This window comes from Lynx rufus, unplaced genomic scaffold (genome assembly GCF_022079265.1).
Source record: "Lynx rufus isolate CCGP_SWC_20201006 ecotype Redwood Valley unplaced genomic scaffold, mLynRuf1.p SCAF_15, whole genome shotgun sequence".
Lineage (NCBI taxonomy): Eukaryota > Metazoa > Chordata > Mammalia > Carnivora > Felidae > Lynx > Lynx rufus.
Window position 1 is genome coordinate 40,220,601 of NW_025814829.1, and position 22,980 is coordinate 40,243,580.

Below are 22,980 nucleotides of genomic sequence, written 5' to 3' on the forward strand. Positions count from 1 at the left end.
AGGTTTGTCCTGACATATCCTGACTCTTACAGGAAAAGTGGGCATTGGCCAGGTTGACAAAGAGGGTCAGAAGTTCTTGGAAAGGGGAAGACTATGGCGAAGGTTGAGAGGTGTTTTATACCAGGCAAGGAAGCAAATACCCATTCTTGGCTCTCCCTGGCCATGTTTACCCTGAGAACTTGAGTTTGGGGATGTCAGGGACATATCCATCATGTTCACCTCTGTTTCTCCAGTACCCACTAGAGTGCCTACATATAATAAATACAGAATCATTATTTTTTGGATGAATTAATTCATGGAGGAATGAGCAACTGTGGATATTGGTGAGTAAATATTTATTTTATGCATGACTGTAGAAAGAATGAATGTTTTGCTTAGTGTTACCCATTGCAGATAAATTTGTTTGAACAGTAGTTCAATTATGTCAAGAGTAATTGCCCATTATTACAGACATAGAGAAATTATTCCTAGAGAAATAAGCCTAATTTTCAAAGCATAATTACCTCTGACATTAAGTGACTTCTCTGTGGACTCCTTTCTGACAACAGAAAATGAAAAGTTCCATAATACTGCAATAGTGACTCACTCTTCCATCTGAGGGTGTTACTCCCAGCTCGAGTATGACGTTTGCTTAAAAGATGAAACCACCCCCATTCTAAATAAATATGACATTTGGACAAGTCTTCAAGGATGAACATTTTATTGGAATATAGGCACTTGGCAGAGTAAATATGTGGTTACAAAGTGCTTTTAAGTTTATTTGCTTTATATAGTGACCAGAAAAACCCATCCACAGTGTAGATTTTATTCTTGAAGTTACAGACTTCAGAAGGCAGGTCCCCAAACCCTGGGTAAAGTAAGAAGACACACGTAGCTGACTTTTTTTAACCTACTGAATCTGTATTGCTTTAATCAGTAATGCCCTTCCCCTCCCCATAGTAAAATTGCTATGTAGCATATAGCATTTAGCACTTTTTATGAAGAATGAAAATCACACTCATCTGGCAGAACTGTGAAACCCTTTGAAATCACCGACTCCAGTCTGGAGGGTCACAAAACCAGACTTGAGAATCTTTGCAATAAAATGTAGAAGATCAGGCCCAAAGACCTGCAGTTCCTCACACTCAGCCTCTTTATAAAAGCTTTTGGACAGGTCAGAATCTTATCCTTGTGGTTTCCAAAATATTTTTTTTTGAAAAGAGAGTTTTCTCTGCATGACTCAAGGCACCACTGTCTCCACTCTAAGCTGCAAAGGAAAAAATGACAAGCCAAATTTTTTCAAGGAAAACATTCTCTTTGTAAAAGGTCAGTAGTAACATAGCTGATTTAAAGTCATGGGATTTTTGCCAAAAACCATGTCCTGAGGTTTTATGCATTTCTAATGGATTTGCCCATAGGAGAGATCCCTAGAGCAGCCTGCAGAAGCCTTTCATGCTGCTCATTTAAATTACAATAACCTTGCTCTAACCTGGAAACCACTGAATCAACATGAACAAGTCTATTAAAAACAAGACAAGCTCATAGTAATATGGAGCTATGCCATTCGACATGTTGAAATGAATAAGGAATATTTTTAACGAACGTTAGTTTCCTGTTCCACCTTCAAACAGAACAATCATCCCGCTTAATCTAGTGAACTTGTCTTTTGTGAAATCTGTACAGAAAAATTATTTGTATTGTCAGCTATATCCTCCCAGCACCCTCTGGCCTACAAGATGGGTAAAGAGAGGTCACTGATGTTCATCCATCCAATGCAGTGAGATGTACTTTCTTTAGGGTTGGAAAAATCTCTTAGTTTTCCGAGGGGTCCAAGAAGCCCTGAGGTGAGCAAAGGGAGGAAGGTGGGAAGCTCCAGCATGGGCTCGTACTGAGCGCATGTACCTCCTTGCTCGCTGATGTCTCCTGGAGAGAGAAGGGCAGTCCCGGGTGGGGCTGGGCACTGCTCCTTTGGCTCCTGGCCTTACTGGGCAGCACATCTGACCATCTGGCTGTCTGCCTCTTGGACTTTGGACTCGCCTTAAGGGAAGACTCCCCAAGGGCAAAAAGTCCAATTAAAAACGTCTCCCTGCCTGACAGCAAGCCCCAGATAGCCCCAGCACAGCAGCGTGGCGGGCGTTCAGTTCTCACATTTCCTGAGCAGCTTGACGCGTGCCAGTGCTTATGCTCAGCACTAGGGATATGAAAGTGGCTTGAGAAGGCAGTGAGCCGTTACTCAAGGCTGTGTCTCCCTAGCAGGAAGCACACATGATTAATAAACCCCAGTTTCTGTCCTTGAGCAGAGGGGCCCCCGGAAGAGACGGGAAGTAAATGGAATTTCAATACTCTATGCTAAATGCAAGGATATGAGTGAACACTGGGTACTGCAGGGGATCAGGGGAGGAGTGGCCTCTGCCTTCTTTCCCTACAAGGAGATCCTTCATAGATGTGAAGATCTAAACACTCTAAGAGAAGTTATAATGATTCAATATGAGAATATAGTTATACTGATTATTCTTCATTCTTTGTGACATAGAAACCTAGAAATTCTTCCTGGGGAGGTGGACAGAGCTATATTTTAATTCCTGGTTAAATAGTTAAACTGTGGGATAAAAGAACTGATATAAATTTGCTGATGATGATCAAAACAGGCTTTTAGGACAGTATGTTGGGATCTAATGCTAAAATTTATGCAAGGAAGTATCAACAGGTAGTTCCTGGGCCAGAAGCTTTTAAAAAATAACATGGTATTTTCTTGAAGATTAGAACACATCTTTTTAATCTTTTGCAAGTAAGTCCTTTAACATTAACAGTTATCATTGGTCACGATCCATCGAGAAGATGTATCTGTGTCTATTTCCACTAAGGTATAAGTTCTGGGAGAGAGGAACAGAGTCTTTTTCACTACAGCATCTCCAGTGCCGGGGACATAATTGGGACTCACTTAACTTGCTGCATGATCAAACAAATGATTTCCACTTGGGGTGACATCTTTGGAATTTGATATTGTACAACTTGGCTTTTCTCTTTCTCTCTTTCGCTCTCCGCCTGCCTTTCTTTTTTCTTCTCTCTCCTTCCTTCCTTCCTTTCTTCCTTCCTTCCCCATTTATTCACCTTATTCCCCTTCTGGGAATGAACCAGGACTGCTGAATGGATAGACAGAAAGTTGTCATGGTTTGAAAATGGACATATTTTTTTTCTTTAAATTCCCATAGGCCTTTTAATTTATGCTAGACAGAGCACCTTTATCTTTTCTTCTTCTTTTTTGTTATTACTATGCCTAGCACAGCACGTGGCATACAGTAGCTTTCAAATAATGCTTGTTTAATTGGTAGTCTTTTACACTCAGTAATTAGCTAAGCTCTCTCTGCACATTCTAAGACTAATTTGGAATGCTTTCAGGCTTACACATGCCAAGGAAATTTTCTTGCCTCATCTGAATTTCCCCAAAAGGTGATTAATTAATAAGAATCAACACGATTAATTAACAAGACATTGATAGCGGAATTAGTAACAGGCTCAGACAGTCCCACAGACCACAACGTTCCTCTGTTTCTGCTTAGCTCCCCATGGGCTCTCTCAGGCATAATGTCTCAGGCGATGTAGGACTGCCCACAGCAGGGTGACCAGTGCTCGCCACCTACCCTTTCCTGCCATCTGACTGTGGATGAATGCTGAGTCCTTCAGGGACAGTGAAGTGGGGATAGTAGACGGTGAAGCTGGATTTACAGTATACATTTGCATTCTTACCCAAAATTAAAAAGCCTTAAAGTGCATTAGAGGAAAATGTGCAGTGTATTGGCAACCATGCTCCCACTGTTTCCTTCATCTTTGCTGGAACACCACTGCTTCCCTTAGACACCCTCAGCTGCCTTTCACCCCAAACACTCCATTACTTTGTAATTCCTATTAAAATGCTAACGCAGTAATTCATGGTAGAACTGTTCAATTCCACAAAGGTCTGCCTCAGTGCACATGCCCGGTGTGCATAGCCTCTGGTTTCATTACACACACTAAGTACTTAATTTTGTTTTTTTGTTTGTTTGTTTGCTTTTTATGGTAACAACTTGCGTGTAACCCCTAAGCGTACCCATAACCATTAACCTCTGGCTGAGTTTGTGCAAAGAAATACTTATGCCCAATTGCCCCTTTCACTCTTCTGAGGGTTGCCCTAGGGTACTCTCCCCGACGTCTTGTGAATCTAGCGGATCGATGTTTGGAACATTCTCCACCACCCACTGACACTCATGAACACCAGCAGCCTGAATCTGCTCTGTCTCCACACTGGCAGCAGCCTGGGCCGTGCTGCTATTCCCTCCCACCGCTTCTTCCACAGAAACCTGGCTCTCACTGGGGCACGTGTGGTCAGCCCTGGAAATGCAATCTGCTTGCTGCCCGGCCTCACCCTCCACAGTGGATACAGCCTGGGCCTCCAGTCTGGAAGCCCTGCCTGTGAGCTCGCTCTCAGCGGGCTCCCCGGCCTCTGCTTGCTGCTCTGTGGGGTCTGGGCGGCTGTCACCCTGGGTGAGCCCTTCACAGATCAGCTGAGCCTCCAGAAATCCCCCCAACTCCACCCTGCCAGCCTCCGCCTCCGGAGGGGGAGAATGGGCCTCCCTCTCACTGACTTCATTCTCTTCACAGCTGTGTTGGCTGGAGGCAGCTGCTGGACCGGCCTCTGTGTAGATCTGAGTCGTTTCCTCTAATTTTTCAATTTCTTGGGGAACAAGGGTCTCCTCGTTTGTATCTTTTTCAATCTCAAGGGTGGCAGATTCCACTGGTACCTCAATGGTCACTGTCAACAAATTTCTGAGCTCCTTTAAGGAGCCTGAGGCAGAGCTGGATTCTGGCTTTTCGCAGGTGGGCTCTCCACCCTCAGGAGCCCCTCCAAACTCCAGCTCTGGTGAGCATGTGCCCAGGGCTCCTGCCGTGTCCTCTGCAGCCACAAGATCTACGACAGGGCCATCCATGCCTGCAATAATCACCTGTCCGTTCTCACCCGGGGGAGGGTCGGGTACAGGAAGAGAAAGGCTTTCTTCTTTGGCCAACGGACTAGGGACCCCAGGCTGCTTCTTTTCCCCTGACTCCTGGAATACTTCATTACTCAGGGTCTCACTATCTGAAACTCCCGGCAGAATGGCTGAGGCTCTCCTGGCAGGGCTGGCCTGGTTTGACCCTGCAGGGGTTTTTAGATCAGTTAAGCTGGACACGCTTTCACTGGGCAAGGCCATGTTGTCTTCAAATAAGTTGTGTTTCTTCAGGATAGCAGCTTCCTTTATCACTGAGAGAGACCAGAACACAAAACATGACATTAACACTCTGCCCTGGCCACCCTGGGGTTTCTGATTTTATCCAGAAGCCAAGCTTCCTTCCCAGCTTTCCTGGCTATCCACATACATTTCTCGACTTCAAATTCCAGTTTTTGTTCACCCTCTTCCAGCTGTCCTTCCCTGACGACCAAAAGCCCACAAACTCATTCCAAACTCTGGACCTCTGTAGTGTTCATTCATTCATTCCTTTGCTCACTCATTTTTTCAAAGTGGGCATCAACGATGGGACAGACTTTGAGAATCCAAAGATGAATAAAGTACGGCTTTTGCTTTCAGGGAGCTCGCAATGTAGAACAGTATCATCTGTAGCACTCATGGAGGCCCCAGTGCAGGGGCAGGCCTGACATTTCTCTGCTTCACCTCCCAGTCTAGTCCTGAATGTGTAATGCGTACTCCGTACTGAGCATGCAGAGAGAGCCCTGTTGACGTGTAGTGTCTAGAATGAAGACCTGTGTGCATCCACTCAGTCTTAGAGGCCTTGAGAGGACTACAAACAGTAAAAATAATGATAGCGGCTGACAGTTTGACTTCACTATAGCTGTGCCGGTTGTATAGTGCCCAAAAGGATCACACTCAAGGGGGCGCCATTCGCTCCAGGATCAGCACAGATTTGTGTAGTCAGCAAAATTCTCCAGCACCTAGCAGCAGAGCACCCTACTCTGATAAAATCAGTGTATCACGGCAATTTTTTGACAGAGAGCAATCAAGTGTCTGGAGAACGGGAGCCATTTCCTAATTGGCTCAAAGGTGCCACGGTGGACTGACCTTGAGCGGGCCCCTCCTGTCACACACTGTGCTGACATCTTTACATTTTTTATCTCGTCGGATTGGCTACTGTGACCTGGGGCTTGTGCCTGGCCAGTTTTCTTTGTGGAGGGTTTTTTGGGATACTAACACCTTCTCCACGAAGACCAGATACGTTTCAGGCCTACGGTTTCAGGGAATGGCCCTGTCCGGCGTACTTCTATCAAAGTTTTCCTGTCCACGGTCCCATCACAAGCAAGGCCTCAGTCCACGGATAGTGGACATGGAGCACTGTGTCGGCACCCCGTGTCTGCTCCTGTCCAGCTGACGGGAGGTGATGAATGTGTTGAGGGAGCAGCTGGCAGCCCTTTTTCCTGGATTCACCTCCTCCTGGCTCTGGGAGGGGCTGTGAGTCTGTGGCTAAAAGCACCTGTTTTCCTTTGTTTCTGTCTGGAGCAGCTGGAGGAAGACAGCTGTTCATGAGACAGTCCAGCCTTAATCTCCCCAAACCTTGGTTTTCTCTGAAAAATGAAGCTTGAAATTCCTGTCTCACAGAGTTCTTATTGATATTCAAAGAAATAATATCCAACTGGCCAGCACAGAGTGTGCCAAACCATGAACCTCAGTCAAGGTCAGTATCCCTCTCTCTTTCCTCTCTGTCTCCCCAACAAACCAGTATCGATTTCTTCTTCCCCTTTCATCCCTGTAGAGAAACCTCACTGGCCTCACTGGGTCCCCTTTGAGGGGTACTCCCATCTATCTGGTGTTCCCACTCTCAGCACCAAGTAAATCTTCCTTACCTTTCAGGGTTTCATCAAGGAGGCTCTGATGTAAAATCTCCTCATAGACATTTTCAACGTGAATCATATTGGTGTGATCTGCAAAAATGAACTGCTCGTATTTCTGGAGCTCCTGGAGGGTGAGAGATAGGAAGACAAAGGACAAGGCATGAGAGGGCAATTTGTAGAGGAGGTACAGAGAGTATGGCTCCCACTCATGACCCCCTCCTCGGAGAGTGGGGCACTCAGCCGTTGGTCATTCCCTTCCTTTTTCCCCAGGCACCAAGGCACCATTTCCTGTACTGCGCACACAGATTTTGATCATCTCAAAGCCCTGTCGGTGGGTCAATGGGTCTCAAGGCCCTCCTTTTTTTTTCATCACAACCAAAATGCTCCCTTCTTCCTCTTTTTTTTTCCTTTTAAATTCCAACAGGACTTTACCAAGTAAGTTACACACGGTAAAATGTACACATTTTATAAGTGCATCTCAGTGATTTTAAATATATTAACTAAACCCACGTAACTATAGCCCAGATCATGACAGAGAACATTTCCAACACCCTGTGCATTTTTTCCAGCCTATACCCCCACCAAGAGATAAGCATTACTCTGATATCTGTCACCATAGATTAGTTTTTCTAATTCTTGAACTTTATATAAATTGCATCATATCTTCTTGTGTATTTGGCTTAGAGATTCATCCGTGTTGCTGCCTGTATCAGTAGCTCATTCCCTTTTATTGATGAAAGGCATTCACTATATGGGTGGACTAAAATTGTTTAGCTATACTCCTATTGATGGTGTTGAGATTTTTCCATTTTTAACTGTTATGAATATAATTGCTATAAACATCCTTTGCATGATCTTTTTGGATTTAGGGGTTTATTTATCTTAAGTTCATACCTAGAAGTGAAATTCCTGGGTCCCTGGACTAGATATTTAACTTTATTAGGATGGGGCCTTTTTCAGGTGTGGGGAATCTCTAGTCAAGAGCTCTTCAGGAACATTCTCTTCTATCCCTCCAACTGGCCCTGACACTCATTGACAAACCTAGGCAGGATGCAGAAGCCCTTAACCCTTCCTGCTTTCGGAGAGTTTCCAGATGGCTTGAGGACAGCAAGGGGTCAAAATGTACCAAATCATATCCCAGTTATCAGCATGAGGACACAGAAGGGATCAAAATGTACCAAATCACATGCCAGTGATGAATTCAGTTATCCTTACAGCTGATGGTGCTGGAAGGGCCCCAAGGGCCAGGACCTTAGCAGCGGGATTTGATGCTTTTCGCCTGAAGGGACAGGATTTACAGCAGATGATCAGAAGCCACTACATGCAGACAACTCAGTGCTATAGGACTTGGGGGCCTGTTGTTCGGGACCAGGTCACAACAGGTGATAATGGGGTCCCTTTATATCCGCCCTAGAGCAAAGCCAAAGGATTGAAAAGGCATGAGCTTCCATGACCCTGAGAGGGTCTGTGAGGCAGGACTGACACACAGACGAGAACTGTGTGGAAAGAGCACTGCCCAGGAGGCTGGACACTGCCCTGGATTAGCTGTGGGACCTGAACAAGTCATGTCACTGCTCTGTGCCTCTCCCTTCCTCTGCAAAGAGAGGGGCACAGGCTCATGTCTGCAACACCCTTTCATCTCCCTAGGTGGTCTCCCATTCTTTACTCCCCTGACTGGTGCCTAAGGACTAGGTGAAAACATGACTCTGGGACATCCTCCCTGACCCCATAAGCAGAGCTGGGCACCCGGCTCAGAACCGTGGCCATTGCTCTTCCCCATAAGGCCACTGCTGTGCTCATCACATGGCATACTATATGCCTGTCCATGCCTGTCAGCTGCCTCTAGGCTATGAACTCCAGGACAGCAGGGACATTGGCCTAGCACAGTGCCTGGATCACATTTGATACATATTCAATACATGTTTGTGGAATAAACAGTAGGCCTTTAAAATTTCAAATGGCTAAATAAGTGTGTGGAAAGGAACAATTTCTAGGGATGTTTATACTGTCGTGACATGTCCGGCTTTATAAAATAGGTCTTCTATATTGAACTGATTAAACGATAATGTATGTTTAATTCCTTGGAGCAATCTAACTGGAAGCCCTGAGGTTGGGTCTTGAGGAAATGGAATTTTTTTTAAAGCTTCCCATGCAATTTTAATGTGCGGCTGGAATGGAGTACCACAGATCTAGGAAGCTGTGATATAAAGAACCAAAAGGACCATGCTTTAGTAAAATAAAGAATCCTTCAATGAAGCAAGTAATTCCCAAATTTGCCCATTCTGCAAATTCAGATTTTAGGAAATTTCTTGGCACTGGAATAATATCCTTAACTACTGAAAACCTGGGGTATCAGCTTCTTTTGCAACTAATCTCTCTTGATTAAAAATCATAAGAGCATTTTATAGATTGGGTACAGTTCTGCTGATGCTTGGAGAAAGGGAACTGATGAAAAAGGGGACTTTCTTTACCCTTCTCCTCTTCTTGGAGAAGGTGGCCTTGAGGCACCCAGATTGCTTTGGGATAGAAGAAGAAAAACACCCTAGGCAGAATATCTGTGTACAGACACAACTAGAGGTGGACTAAGTCATCCTCTGGGTGGCAGCATTTTTCCATCCACATATGGCCAAGGGCCAAACATACGGACAGATTCTTTACTCCTTTGACTTTTATCAAACTCCCAGAAATAAATGCTGGGTACTAGATATGCCAAGACTCTAAAGGAAAAAAAAAAATTTACAGAATATAAAAATGACCACAGAAATTTCTGCAGTAAAATAGCTTATGCAAAGGATTTTAATATTCCAACTCTTGGAGACCCTCTAAGCTACCCCAAAGCCCTTTTTAAATTCTAAAAAGCTCTTTATGATTTGCTCCAAGAGGGAGAAGGCATTGATAATGTCCAGGCTCATATATCATTTCTAAAATGTAGAAACTGTAATAGTAGTAAATATACCATTTACTGTAAATATACCATTTGCCGAGTGCATGCCATGTTATTAGCAAGTGTGAGCTGAGTTCAAACTCTGGTGGTTACCAGCTGTGACTTTGGGCCTGTGACTTAATCCCTCAGATTTCCTCATTTGTACAATGAAGATATAAATAGCACCTCCTCCTAGAGTTGTCATGAAAATTATTGAGATAATCCGTACAAAGTGTTTAACATGGTAAGCACTCATCGAACATTAATCAAATCATTCTAGTCTCCTCAATCTTAAGAAACATGCCACAAAATATGTCATCTCCATTTTCTAGAAGATGGAATCTAGGCCAAGGAAGAGGAAAAGTGACTTGCTCAAGGCCCCAGAGCCAATATATGGAGGAGCCAGAACTTGCACCCAGATGTTGAACCAGCCTCCACAGGCAGCTTGTTCATTACTCTGCTCTGCAGACTAAGTCACACCTTCATAATCATGGCTGTCACTGGTAGCAGCTTTAAGTGGTTTCAGTTTCATTGATTTCACCAAACAAACATTACCGGATTTAAAAGAAAAAAATACCCTTCTGTAATCATGTTTCTTAAGGTCTTTTTCGGGATTTAGCGGTCAAGTTTCAGAGGACATGTGGTTCCCAAGAGTCATACTATGATGAAGAACGCCTGGTGTCCTCAGGTGTTCTACGGCAAGCCTTAATTTGGCTCAGAGTCAGATCATTACCTTTGAGATTTTGTCTAGGTCAGGGGTCAGCAAATCTGGTGACTGCTTGTTTTTGCAAATAAAGTTTTATTGGAACACAGAAGCACCCATTGTCAATGTATTGCCTATGTCTGCTTTTGCACTTAGCAGAGCTGAGTAGTTGCAACAAAACACTATGATCCATGAATCCTAAAATATTTACTATCTGACCACTTATAGAAAAATTTGCTGACCCCTCCCAGGTCTAGTCTACTATTTGTAAGCACATCATAGCAAAAGGACTTGCTTGAACTTAATAGCAATAAAAGTATGCTCTCTGGAGTAACTCATCTCCTTACTGGTTTGCATGTGGATGCCAGTGCCTTCTGCACGGTGGGAAGTGTGATTTGAACCAGTGCCTCTTGAAATATCCTCTTCCTGATGGTGCTGCTGTCATAATCATATTGCTGTCAATACAGAGATAGAAACATATGCTAAATAGCAACATTGCAATCTGTTAACTTTTGCTTAAACAAAAACTCAGTCACTCACTTGTCTCTGTTTTTCCCCTAATTTCTGAGGATACTTGTGGTGTTTCTAAGGTCTCAGAGATCTTATCATGCAATTCTCTCAACCCTGGGTGGAGGGTACGACTATTAGTGACCCATCTTATCCTCCCCTCTTACAGATAGGGAAACTGAGGCAAGACCAAAACAATAACTTCTGCATTATAAAGAAGTTGGGGACAGAACTGGGGAGTGAGTTTGTATGTCATCACCCCTGTCCTGGGTGGCTCCATAGGAGCCACAGTCATCTACTTCTTTCACTCTATATCCTAAAAGCAGGATTAGTGGGTTGTAATGGTTTCCACAAGGGAAGACAGAGTCTGGATAATTGCAACCTTAGCACTGTGGCATGTTAACCGAAGAAGTTTAGTATCTAGACCAAGAAAGATGATCATTCATTGTTCTGCATGGAATAGTCAAGCCTAGGGACCACAGTTTGGTTTTAGATGATACTTTAAGGGGAACACAGACAAACCGGAACATAGTCACAGGCGTGTGAGTAGAATGGTTAAAGACATGAAGGCATTCATACCAGAAATAGTAACTTTGGGTGAAATTATAGCTCCCCTCCTCTCTTCTTATTCTCTGAGCTTTGAAAACAACCAAAGGCTACTATGTTGAGGGACATGGACAGGGAGGACAGAACTAGAATCACCAATGGTGAGAACTTTGGCTTCACATCAGGTAGTATGTTCTTGCGGTTAAAGGTGTCCAGAGAAGGAATGGACTGTCCTGAAAGGTATAAAGTGTCCTAACACTGGAGGTGTTATTGACATTGATTCTATCTTTTCTTTCCAATTGAAAGCTCATTATTATTTGTGTTATCATAATAAAAATTGCTTTTTTATTTGCTTTTTAAATTTGCTTTATTTATTTATTTTATTGCTCAGTGATTTGGTTGCCAGAGTTTCCTACTTTCTGTGAGGTATTAAGATTGGGTCTAAAATTCAGGGACCACCTTCTAGGCTCTGTGGGACTTTTATCTTCTGCTTCAAGGCACTGTTTAAGGGAATAGGTAGTAAGAAACTAGTGGGCTAAGTTTAAGAATAGTTTGAGCTCTAGGCTCACCATTGACTAGCCTGTTGAGCTTAAGTAAGTCACGCTAGCTCTTAGTGGGTCACTTTCCTCACCTTTACAATGGAGACATATTCTAATCATATCACAAGTCCATGTGAGAATCGAACAAAACAGGATAGGTTAAAAACAAAAAAAGCTTTAAAAATATACCAGTGTAAGCTGTTATTATTAAAAACCATTTTGATATATACTTAAGCAGTAAGCACAATAAAAACAATTTCACATGGTGGGCATCTTTTTTTTTTTTTTTTTTGAGTACTTCCTTTGCCAGGAGATTTCGATTTTTCTAAAAACTGTTGGCCAATTTAAATGGGTTTTACTATATCGTAAGCTCTTTGAAGGAGGCTGTGAATTGGCTATCACAGGTAATACCTACCACAATTTTTTGCTTACAGTGGACAGGCAATAAATATCAAGTGCAACTGCTATGAATGTAAGCTGGGAACAGGTCACTTCTAGCTGATGGACAATGATACTGAGGACCTGCGGTCCCTAAAGCTGCCACTAGATGCCAGAACAGGCATGAAAGTTATGCCGGGGGGGGGGGGGGGGGGGGACCGGAGGCCTGGGAGCCATTGCTACCTCAAGGGGGCAAAGGGGCCGGATTACAAACAGGGAGTGTGAAAGAGAACTTGGTATTTTCCACTTAACAAAAGCAGGGGTCACGCTCTTGTTTTATGCTTCCCACAAATGAGAGCATGGTTTTACCTTTAAGACTCGGAGCTTAACCTTCTCAATGGCGACCGCAGTTCTGGATGCCTCTCCTTGGAGGTGTGGGGAAAGCAATTGCTCGAAAGTGAATACTGCATTCTCCATTAACTAGAAACCAAAAGCGACACAGAACGACACCTGGTCAGGGGCCAGGGTCTCTGCCCTGGAGCAGGGAGGGGATGACCATCACAGTCCCCTCAGGCACTACTCTGGGGCCACCCAGAAGAACAGATCCTCACGCCCTCCACCTGGGCTGTGAAATAAATAGGCACCTGGCCACAGGGGGATCAGTAAGAGTCTAAGAAATAAGCACACACTCACACTCGCGTGTCGGCATGTATACGTGTATTTTTTCCCCTCCTCTCTTCTTATTCTCTGAGCTAGAAAACCTATGGAGGCCATGGGATTGAGAATACCATCCTCCCCTGTGGTCAACCCCTTTCTCCAGTCTCTGTACCTGCAGCCAGGCCTTGACAAAGTGAGGTGGGAAGCTTCTCCAGTGATTTTTTGGCTGCTTTAATCCTGCACTTCCACTCTTCGGTGGATGCAAACCACACCAGCACACCTCTCTCCACTTCCAGCCTACCACCTCACTTCTCTGCCTTTCTCTGACGGACTGGAAGGGAGGCAGGGCCAGGGCTTGGTGGGGAGAATGGCTGATGTGCTCAAGGGTCAGGAAACGGAAGCGATTGAGATTTCTTATTCTCCGCACGTGTGCCTGTATCAGCTTCACTGGGTTCAGCATCACCAAAGGGGCTTCTGTTAAACTGTTGCCCAGTTTTGTTCCTGGTCCATTTTTAATCCTTCACAACTCAGAGGTGAGATAATACGGTGTATCACTTAATCCATCCTGTAACTTTTAAGGACAAAAATGCTCCTTTCTTCCCCAAGCCTGTGATCTCAAAGCATGAACACATACCTTTGTTATAGCACTCTCAGACACTCTTAGTGACTTATCTAAGCATCTGTCTCTGAAGTGGGGTCTGGCACACTGTCCAGCCCCCTAGGGAGTTCCCCCAGAACACCTCTGAAGTAGAATTGGTCTTTTATGGCTTCAGTGATCACACCCTTTCTTCATTTAGAAAGCACTAGGGTATGAAAAGAATTTATAGTTGTTCCTGGAGAAAAAGTTCCTTATGGGGGAAAAAAGGTAGATCTATCAAGTAGATCCAAGAAATCCAAATAGGAAGCCATGACTGATTGATTGATTCATTGATTTACTCTTAACCAGGTTAGGGAATTAATTTAATCCAGTAGTTCTCCATTCTGGCTGCATATTAGAAGCAGTGGGCGTAGGAGTAGGGGAAACCACCGGGAGTGGGGTCTAGACATCAGGACTTCTCAAAAGCTCTCCAGATGATTCAAATGTGCAGTCAAGGTTAAAAGCACTGGTTTGACAAATCAAGTAATTATCAGTTAATGCTACTTTATTTCCCTGAAATGTTTTTTTTTTCTTTCTTTCTTTCTGATGCTCATCCACATGGAAGAAAGATGAAGCCAGCAGGGAGGACAAAGTACATCCTCACGCCACATGATGAAGAAATCGCGGAGAAATGGACCTCATGGCCCAGGACGACACTAGCACACCAATCTCACCAGCCAGCCCCAGTTTCTCTGCTGTCTCCATCCCCACCCCCCATGGAGGCCCCTGCTGCTCCCACCTCTTGCATGTAGTTCTGGGTCCTCTGGACCACCAGATCTACGTGGGGGAATCTGAAGCGGCTCTTGAGATCCTGCAGGCGTTCCTGGAGCAGGTTGACTTTAATATAACAAGGTTCCATCTTCACAGAATCCAGTGGAAGATTCATAAGCCGGTCTAGATGCTGCATTTTGGTGAAGGGAAAAGTTAAATACCTTCAGACTCAGGAGCAATTTTGCATGCATATTACATATTACATAAAGTCTAAACAATCAGATGTATATTATTAGAGTGAATCGCTTCTTAGGTCGCTATATCAATGACATTTCAATTGTCTTGCTTCCCTCCTTCAGGGGTCCCTGGGGCAGTTCTTTTTTTTTTTTCTTTTTAATTTTTTTTTTCAACGTTTATTTATTTTTGGGACAGAGAGAGACAGAGCATGAACGGGGGAGGGGCAGAGAGAGAGGGAGACACAGAATCGGAAACAGGCTCCAGGCTCCGAGCCATCAGCCCAGAGCCCGACGCGGGGCTCGAACTCACGGACCGCGAGATCGTGACCTGGCTGAAGTCGGACGCTTAACCGACTGCGCCACCCAGGCGCCCCTCCCTGGGGCAGTTCTATTGCTAGGGCAGGGACTAATAGAGAACCCGGCTGGAGGATGGAAGGACCCAGGGAAGCATTTGGGGGGCTCCAATCTTAGCTCTTGATGGACTCCAGGCTCCCACCTCCAGAACTCGAGAACTAGGCGGGCAGGCTCCCTGGCACCTGGAATTGCTGCTGGGCCCACAAGCCTCCCAGGCCTTCTTTAATGAGTGCCATGAACTTACAAAACCTCAGAAAGGTCGGAATGTCCTCGCACCTTGGACTCTGGGAATGAAGCCAGAATCTCCCCAGTTCTCGGGGGTTCTGTCAGTGCCCACAGAGATTCCCTCAGCCGTAGGTTCTCTATGGTGCCAGTGGGTAAGGAGGTGGGTGGTAGCAAGAGGCCTGGCCTAGGAGAGGCATCCAGTTTAGAAACTGGGATCCCTCCCCTTCTGGCTTGCATGAGCAGTGACTTGGTCAGTGAGGCCACAGGGCTTCCAGCATGAGGGCAGCGACGGACCGCCTCCGCTAGAGACGTCAGGTTTTACCAACATGCTCTTACACCGCGACTGTTGTCAAGATAAAGCATCCTATTTTCCAAGCTTATTTTAAACTAATTTTTAAAATTGAATACTGGATTTCTAGAATAAGCAGGACGGTGGGTGGAGAAAGAGAAGATAGAAAGATATTGAAAATTGGGGCACCTGGGTGGCTCAGTCGGTTAAGCGTCCGACTTCGGCTCAGGTCATGATCTCACGGTCCGTGAGTTCGAGCCCCGCGTCAGGCTCTGTGCTGACAGCTCAGAGCCTGGAGCCCATTTCAGATTCTGTGTCTCCCTCTCTCTCTGCCCCTCCCCTGTTCATGCTCTGTCTCTCTCTGTCTCAAAAATAAATAAACGTTAAAAAAAATTAAAAAAAAAAAAAAAGAAAGATATTGAAAATGTATGCTCAGGGAGAAGTGGGGAGTAATACTGAGTAACTGTGAGTAATATCGGATGTGCTTTCTGATTTTCAAGCCACAGAAAAGAGACAAATCTAGACTTCTAGGTGCCTCTAAATAGGAATTGTTAAAGGGCCCATTTTTTTGTGTGCATTTAAAAAGAAAACGTTACTCTTGTTGAGAAGTGAGCCGTGAGAGCCTCACTGAAGTGGAGTGAATGAGCACACACATGGGGTCAAACTTGTCCCTCCTCACATGATATGTACTGTATTTATTTTTAAGAAATAACAATTAAGCAGGCAGGAGAGGGAAAAATGGGTTACTGCTTGGCTTCTATCAGACCCACCAAAGTTTAAACACGTGGTAATACCTATTGCTGATGGGCATATGGAAGAAAGTCCTCTGCCATACCCAATTGGTGGAAACGTAAAATTTAAATCCCTTTTTTTTTGAAATGCAAATGGCAACATCTGTTAACAGGAGAAATAAACCTACCTTTCAACCTAGCAATCCTGCTTTAGGAATCTATCCCACAGGCATGAAAGCATCAGAGCATAATATATGTAACAAGGTTATTTATTGCAGCTTTGTCCATGATGCCAGCAACATTTGGATAGTTGAATAAATCATGGTACATTCATATGTGAAATATTATGTAGCCATTAAAAGAATGATTTAGAGCTAGAACGGCTAACCTGAAGACAGTTTCATGAGGTATGTTTGAATGAGAACACTGATAAACAGAGTAGGATCTGTAATACGATCTCATTTTTCTAACGAACAATCTGAAAAAACAGCCTGTAAATGTATATGTTTTATATGCTATAGAAACATGGGGAAAAGGACAGAATGGCATATGCTAAGATGTTAACACTAGTGACTTGTAGGGAGGTGGGTGGTGCCAGGGTACGAGGGAGAGTAAAGGCAAGGTTTAAAAAAGGCTGGAAGAAGAAAATTCAAAATATTCATAAAATTTATCTTGTTTCTGTATAATTACATGTGTATGTATGCATAAAGATATAAGGGGGGAAAAAGAGAGGTATCTGGTTTTATCCACTGACTGGTAGCGATGTGTCAAGAGTAAAACCAAGTTGCCACGTTATGTCTGTCAGTGATTCTTGAACTTCAGGGTGCATCACATCCTTGGGGGGCCCTTGTAAACCAGACTGCTGGGCCCTACCTCCCCTCTGCCCAAGTTTCTGATTCAGTACAGAGTTGGTGGGGGGCTGAGAATTTGTGTTTTTAACAGCCAGGTGATAATGACGCTGCTGGTCCAGGGACCACACTTTGAGAAACATTGTTTTTATCATGAGTCTTATTATTGGAAACAAATCAACAAAAAAACTTTATATCAATGACGGTATATGCTTCTATATTTGTATGAACAAGAAAAAATTATGTGAAAACACATTCTAAGCTATTTATATCAATTAATTCAGGGAGTCAGGAGTCGAGGTGGTGTAGGTGTTGGGGTGGGTATAGGTGATCAATTATGCTCATATATATGAGCATATTGCTTCACTTGTGCAAGCATATTATTATTCTTGCAACTTGAAAACCATTGATAAAGGAAATCAGGTGAATGGACTGATGGATGGGGTGGCTGGAGGAATGGAAGAACTAGATGAATGAGAGAAGGAAGGGAAGGAGAGGGAAAGAAGGAAGAAAGGAAAGAAAGCATGAATGCAGATAGAGCACCAAGGAAAAGGCAGCCCCATGCAGACCATTCACACTGAATTCCTTGGCTTCATATCTACCTCTTTTAGCTGGGCGTTGTCTTTGGTGGTCTGAAAGTTCTGGGTAAGTTCATCCACTTCTTTTTCAAAGAGTGAGCGTACTTCGCTGAATCCTGAGCTCACTGGCCCCATGAGCTCCTCCAGGATGGACGCCAAGAATGGTTGAACACTCTCTGCACAGCTTCTCTCTGCTGGCTCGGCCACCATTGCTGAGATAGGAAACAGCCAGAAAACCATCACTTGTTATAGGCAAAGTTGAGTTCAGAGTCACTGGAGCCAGGCCACGGCTGGGCAGTGCCCACAGAGCCATTTAACAGCCAAAGCAAGCTCAAATGGGCAAGACAGACCAGCACAGGGAGTCCTGTGCCAGCATCACCAGAATGGAAAGCCATTAGATGCTTTCAGAATTGAAATAAACAGTCCCTCCTCTCCCCAAGCTTTCCCCTGCCCTGGGATGAAATGCATTTTTCTGCATGGTGCCTGTAAACATGCAATGCCTAATACAAAAAAAGAAAACGCTGGTGACCCTCCTGTTTACTATCAATCATCATTATATGTGCATAGCTTGTCTTCTAAGAAACACAGTTTACTAAGTTCTTTTAATTGAGGTATAACTGACATCTAACACTATGCTAGTTTCGGTTGTACAACATAATGATTCAATGCTTGTATATAACAATTTATTAAGTTTTTTTTTTTTTAATTTTTTTTTCAACGTTTATTTATTTATTTTGGGACAGAGAGAGACAGAGCATGAACGGGGGAGGGGCAGAGAGAGAGGGAGACACGGAATCGGAAACAGGCTCCAGGCTCTGAGCCATCAGCCCAGAGCCTGACGCGGGGCTCGAACTCACGGACCGGGAGATCGTGACCTGGCTGAAGTCGGACGCTTAGCCGACTGCGCCACCCAGGCGCCCCAACAATTTATTAAGTTTTAATTAATTTCTCTAAGAGTTAATCAGCTCATATAATTCAATTCCCCTCCCCCTCCTCAAGAGACTTTTTAAAAATCAAGTACAGTCTTTTCTTGGGCAAACAGAAACAAATTGCATTAAAAACAAATGCCACCTACCTCTCATCCCCCAATTTTTGTTAAAAGGTTATTTTCTTCCCCTGATAATCAAGGAAAACATGTGCAGAGACAAAAATATAGAGAGTGCAAAAAATTATAAAGAGGGATGAAATAAATGTAACCACACTTCCCAGACTCAGTAAAGATGCTCACTTAGAAAGTCTGAATGGGACATGCAAAGCTCCATTTACTCATTTATTTATTTTTAATTAAAAAAATTTTTAAGTTTATTTTCTTTTTTTAAATATAATTTATTGTCAAATTGGCTAACATACAGTGAGTACAGTGTGCTCTTGGTTTTGGGGGTAGATTCCTGTGATTCATTGTGCTTATTTTCATTTTTGAGAGAGAGAAAGGGAGACAGTGTGTGAGCACGGGAGAGGCAGACAGAGAGGGAGACAGAATCCAAAGCAGGCTCCAGTCTCCGAGCTGTCAGCACAGAGCCCCATGCAGGGCCCGAACCCGCGAACCGCGAGATCATGACCTTGGCTGAAGTCGGATGCTCAACCGACTGAGCCACCCAGGTGCCCCCCAAAGCTGCATTTTTTTAAAGTCCTAAGGTGACTGCCAAGATTAGCCAGGTTTAAGAGCAGTGAACTCGTGAAGGAAGCCTGAGCTGGAAACGGCCTGAGTTCGTTCTGTAAACTGGAAGGCTAGCTTTGTGGCGCTGGTAAGTCTCATAGCCTTGTCATGTAGTATCTCAGAACTAAGTAGCGAAGTGTAAGTGCATATGGGTGTCCAATCTTTCCATCTTATAGGTGGACAGTCAGAGGCCTGGAGGTGCCAGATGGCTTGATGAAGGTCACACTCTAATTTGCACATTTGGGACTACACTTTGAGGGTATTTCTTAATGTTTTATTGGCAATAACTTGCTTACAGTGAGATGAACGGCCACGTTATTTCAATCTGCAGAAATATTTCACAGTAATGGGAGATCAGACTGCCTCTTCTAAGAATCTGAGACGACCAGTACTATTAGTATTATGAATGATTCACAAATATTTGGTATATAAAATATTAACGAGTCTTAGAACTGCTAGGATAAAAAAAAAAGCCTTTTGATTATCTGATTTAAATATGAAACAATCTATGACTTCTACAAATGACTTGCTTGATACCAAAATGCAAAACTGTGTGTCAGGAGAATAAGTGAATGATTTATCAACTAACTTTGAGAGAAGAACTGTTTGAAAAGCATCTAATTGAAATTTCAGAATAATCACGAACACAGGCAGTATGCAGAAGAGATTTAGGGGTAGCTGGCCGGTTTCACCCACTGAGTGGGGAGGAAATGGGCACAGGGAGGGGCCGTGGAGAAACCTGTTCCTCTCTGCCTGATTCCCACTGATGCCTGCGCCGCCATGGGCTCTAGCCCCCTCCCTGCGCCTTTATTCAGTGTACCTTTCACCTTCTTTCCTCCACCTCTGCTTGTGAACATCCCACTCACTTCCAGACCCAGTATAAACTTCACCCACTCAGACAGCCTAGAGCCCTGGAACCACCACACAGCTCCTGAACTGTGGTCTGCCTGCCAGTGTTTCCTTAGGGATTGGAATAAATTTTACATCCCACACGGATATGCTCTGCTGATTTTCAAGGACGTAGAGGCGCTGTTGTAATGAATACTGTCCGGTGACACAATGATTCATAAACCATCCAGAAGTTAGGGCAGCTGTGGAGAAGCCACTGAGCGGAGAGATTAAGGCAAAAAGTGCTAGAGTTTGAGGGGTTTGAAGCCTGACTCTGTTTTGTTATCTGGGGCAAGTTACCTAATCTCTGGCTCAGTTGTCTCATCTGGTAGGTGGAGATCATAAGAGTAATTACTTCTGAGTTTACTCTGTTCAAAATGCTTCGAAGCGTGTGTGGAGCTCTGGAAACCCTCACTCACTGTTAGCCCTCATCACACCTGTTGGCATCATCCTTTTTTCCAATCAACCCACACTAAAACAGCACTGTTGTTATGAGAGGCCCACATGGGTTTTGAAGTTGAAATGGTTGCTGTTTATGAACCACTGTGCCCTCTGTTCCTGCTGCTCTTGTGGCATCTACCACCTTTTTTCCTGCTGTTTCAGTATCTGTAACATGCCTCCTCTCCTCCTTTTGTAAAATCGCATTGTCTTCTTTATATCCTCATAGCCTTTGTATTCAGTAGGAGCAGAATACATGCTTATTTTTTTTAATTTTTAATCTTTATTTATTTTTGAGAGAGAGAGAGAGAGAGACTGTGAGTAAGGGAGGAGCAGAGGGAGAAGGAGACAAAGAATCGGAAGCAGGCTCCAGACTCTGAGCTGTTGGCACAGAGTCTGACACGGGGCTCGAACCCATGAACCATGAGATCATGACCTGAGCCAAAGTAGGATGCTTAACCGACTGAGCCACCCAGGTGCCCAGAATACATGCTTATTGAGTGAATAAATAATTGTGGGGCAGAATGAAAGATTGGTTGTTTTACTCTAAAGAATCATGTGGGAGGAAATGGGAAGAACAGGACTTAATACTCCCAAAGTTTTCTCGAAATACAAAGCCCTTTATTGACATAGGCTGAGGTATACAGTCAGCCCCTGAACAATGCAAAGCTTAGGGGTGCTGACCCCCCTGTATAGTTGAAAATCTGTGTATAACTTTTGACTCCTCCAAAACTCAACTCCTAAGAGCCTACTGCTGACTGGAAGTCTCACCTATAACATGCACAGTCAACGAACACATACTTTCTATGTCATCTGTATTACATACTGTATTCTTGCAATAAACAGAGCCAGAGAAAACAAAATGTTATTAAGAAAATCATTAGGGGGGCGCCTGGGTGGCGTAGTCGGTTAAGCGTCCGACTTCAGCCAGGTCACGATCTTGCGGTCCGTGAGTTCGAGCCCCGCGTCAGGCTCTGGGCTGATGGCTCAGAGCCTGGAGCCTGTTTCCGATTCTGTGTCTCCCTCTCTCTCTGCCCCTCCCCCGTTCATGCTCTGTCTCTCTCTGTCCCAAAAATAAATAAACGTTGAAAAAAAAAAATTTTTAAAAAGACTTGATCGTGACGTCCTTTCAAGGTATCTTTTAGGAAACAAAGACTAGTCTAGAACAGAATGTTTTTCCATCTTATGTGGGTTATACTGGAGCCACAGAGACCAGGCAAGAGTGAAAGGGAGAGGTTGGTTTAATTTGGGTCATGAGAATCGCCATGGTTAGGTCCAGCTCAGCCCAGCTGCCAGGAATATGGACTCAGGAGTTGGGTGCCGGCAGTTTTAGGTTGAATACGGTACTTCGACACACAGTCTATTCTAGATCAGTTGTGCTAAGGGAGGAATGAGAGATGTGGATAATAATACACACAAAACGCTGTGAATTTATATCTGCCTGGGAAGGCAGCGCATGAACAGACACGCACATCTTTGCTGTAGTTATGCCTCCACCATTCTATTCTCTCAGAAGAATCAGCTGGGAGGGTGCTGAGGTGAGCTGGGCTGCAGTGGGAACAGGGCCTGAAGTTCAGAGGATAATGTCCCTATTAGATTCTAAGTGTCTTGAAAGCAGGAGCTGGGTCCCCTGTTCACTGCTAAAGCTCTAGCACCTTGCTCAGAAAGCACTTAGTATGTTTTTAATGAATGAGTAAGTAAATGGGCAAGTGAATGAATAATCTGAAAACTAACAATATAAGAAAATTGCTGATAAATAATCACAGATTTGCATGCACGCTTCTGTCAAATGACATTGGGTGTGGCGCACTTCTGGAGATGTAGGAATGGAGAACCTCAGCATTTTACCCTGTAGAATTCCTTAGAGGCCATTTCAGGCCTCTTGTGAGGGCACAGGCAAATATTTTTCTCTTAATGGCCAGGTAGAGAACATTAGAGACTTTGCAGCCCAGAAAGTCTCCGTTCCAACTACTCAACTCTGCCCTTGTAGTATGAAAGCAGCCATAGACAACACATACATGAATGGGCACGGCTGTGTTCTGATGAAATGTTATTTACAAAAATAGATGGTGGGCCCGATTTGGGCCAAGGGCCACAGTTTGCAGACCCCACTCTTGTGGGCACTCCTGATTACAGAGGAGGACACTAAGGCACATGGAAGTCAAGTGACCTTCCCAAGGACACATGACTGGCCAATGTTGCACTCGTGACTAGAATCTTGATTTATCAACTCTAAGTCAACTGTTTTTTCTTGTTGAGGGAAAATCCATTTATTCATCCATTCAAGTATTTGCTGAGAG

The 22,980-nt window shown here is 44.1% G+C and overlaps 1 protein-coding gene across 1 annotated transcript in view; it reads right to left on the reverse strand.

Moving 5' to 3' along the window:
* Positions 1-683: 683 nt before the first annotated feature.
* NIBAN1 (niban apoptosis regulator 1) overlaps positions 684-22,980 on the reverse strand; it is a 158,980-nt gene continuing 136,683 nt past the window's right edge. Inside the window, exons 9-14 of the mRNA XM_047076900.1 lie at positions 17,722-17,909; positions 14,465-14,626; positions 12,801-12,911; positions 10,809-10,916; positions 6,848-6,959; positions 684-5,254 (exon numbers count right to left, since the gene is read on the reverse strand). Coding sequence (XP_046932856.1) covers positions 4,128-5,254; positions 6,848-6,959; positions 10,809-10,916; positions 12,801-12,911; positions 14,465-14,626; positions 17,722-17,909 — 1,808 coding nt within the window. The 3' untranslated portion in view covers positions 684-4,127. The remainder of the gene's footprint in view (positions 5,255-6,847; positions 6,960-10,808; positions 10,917-12,800; positions 12,912-14,464; positions 14,627-17,721; positions 17,910-22,980) is intronic.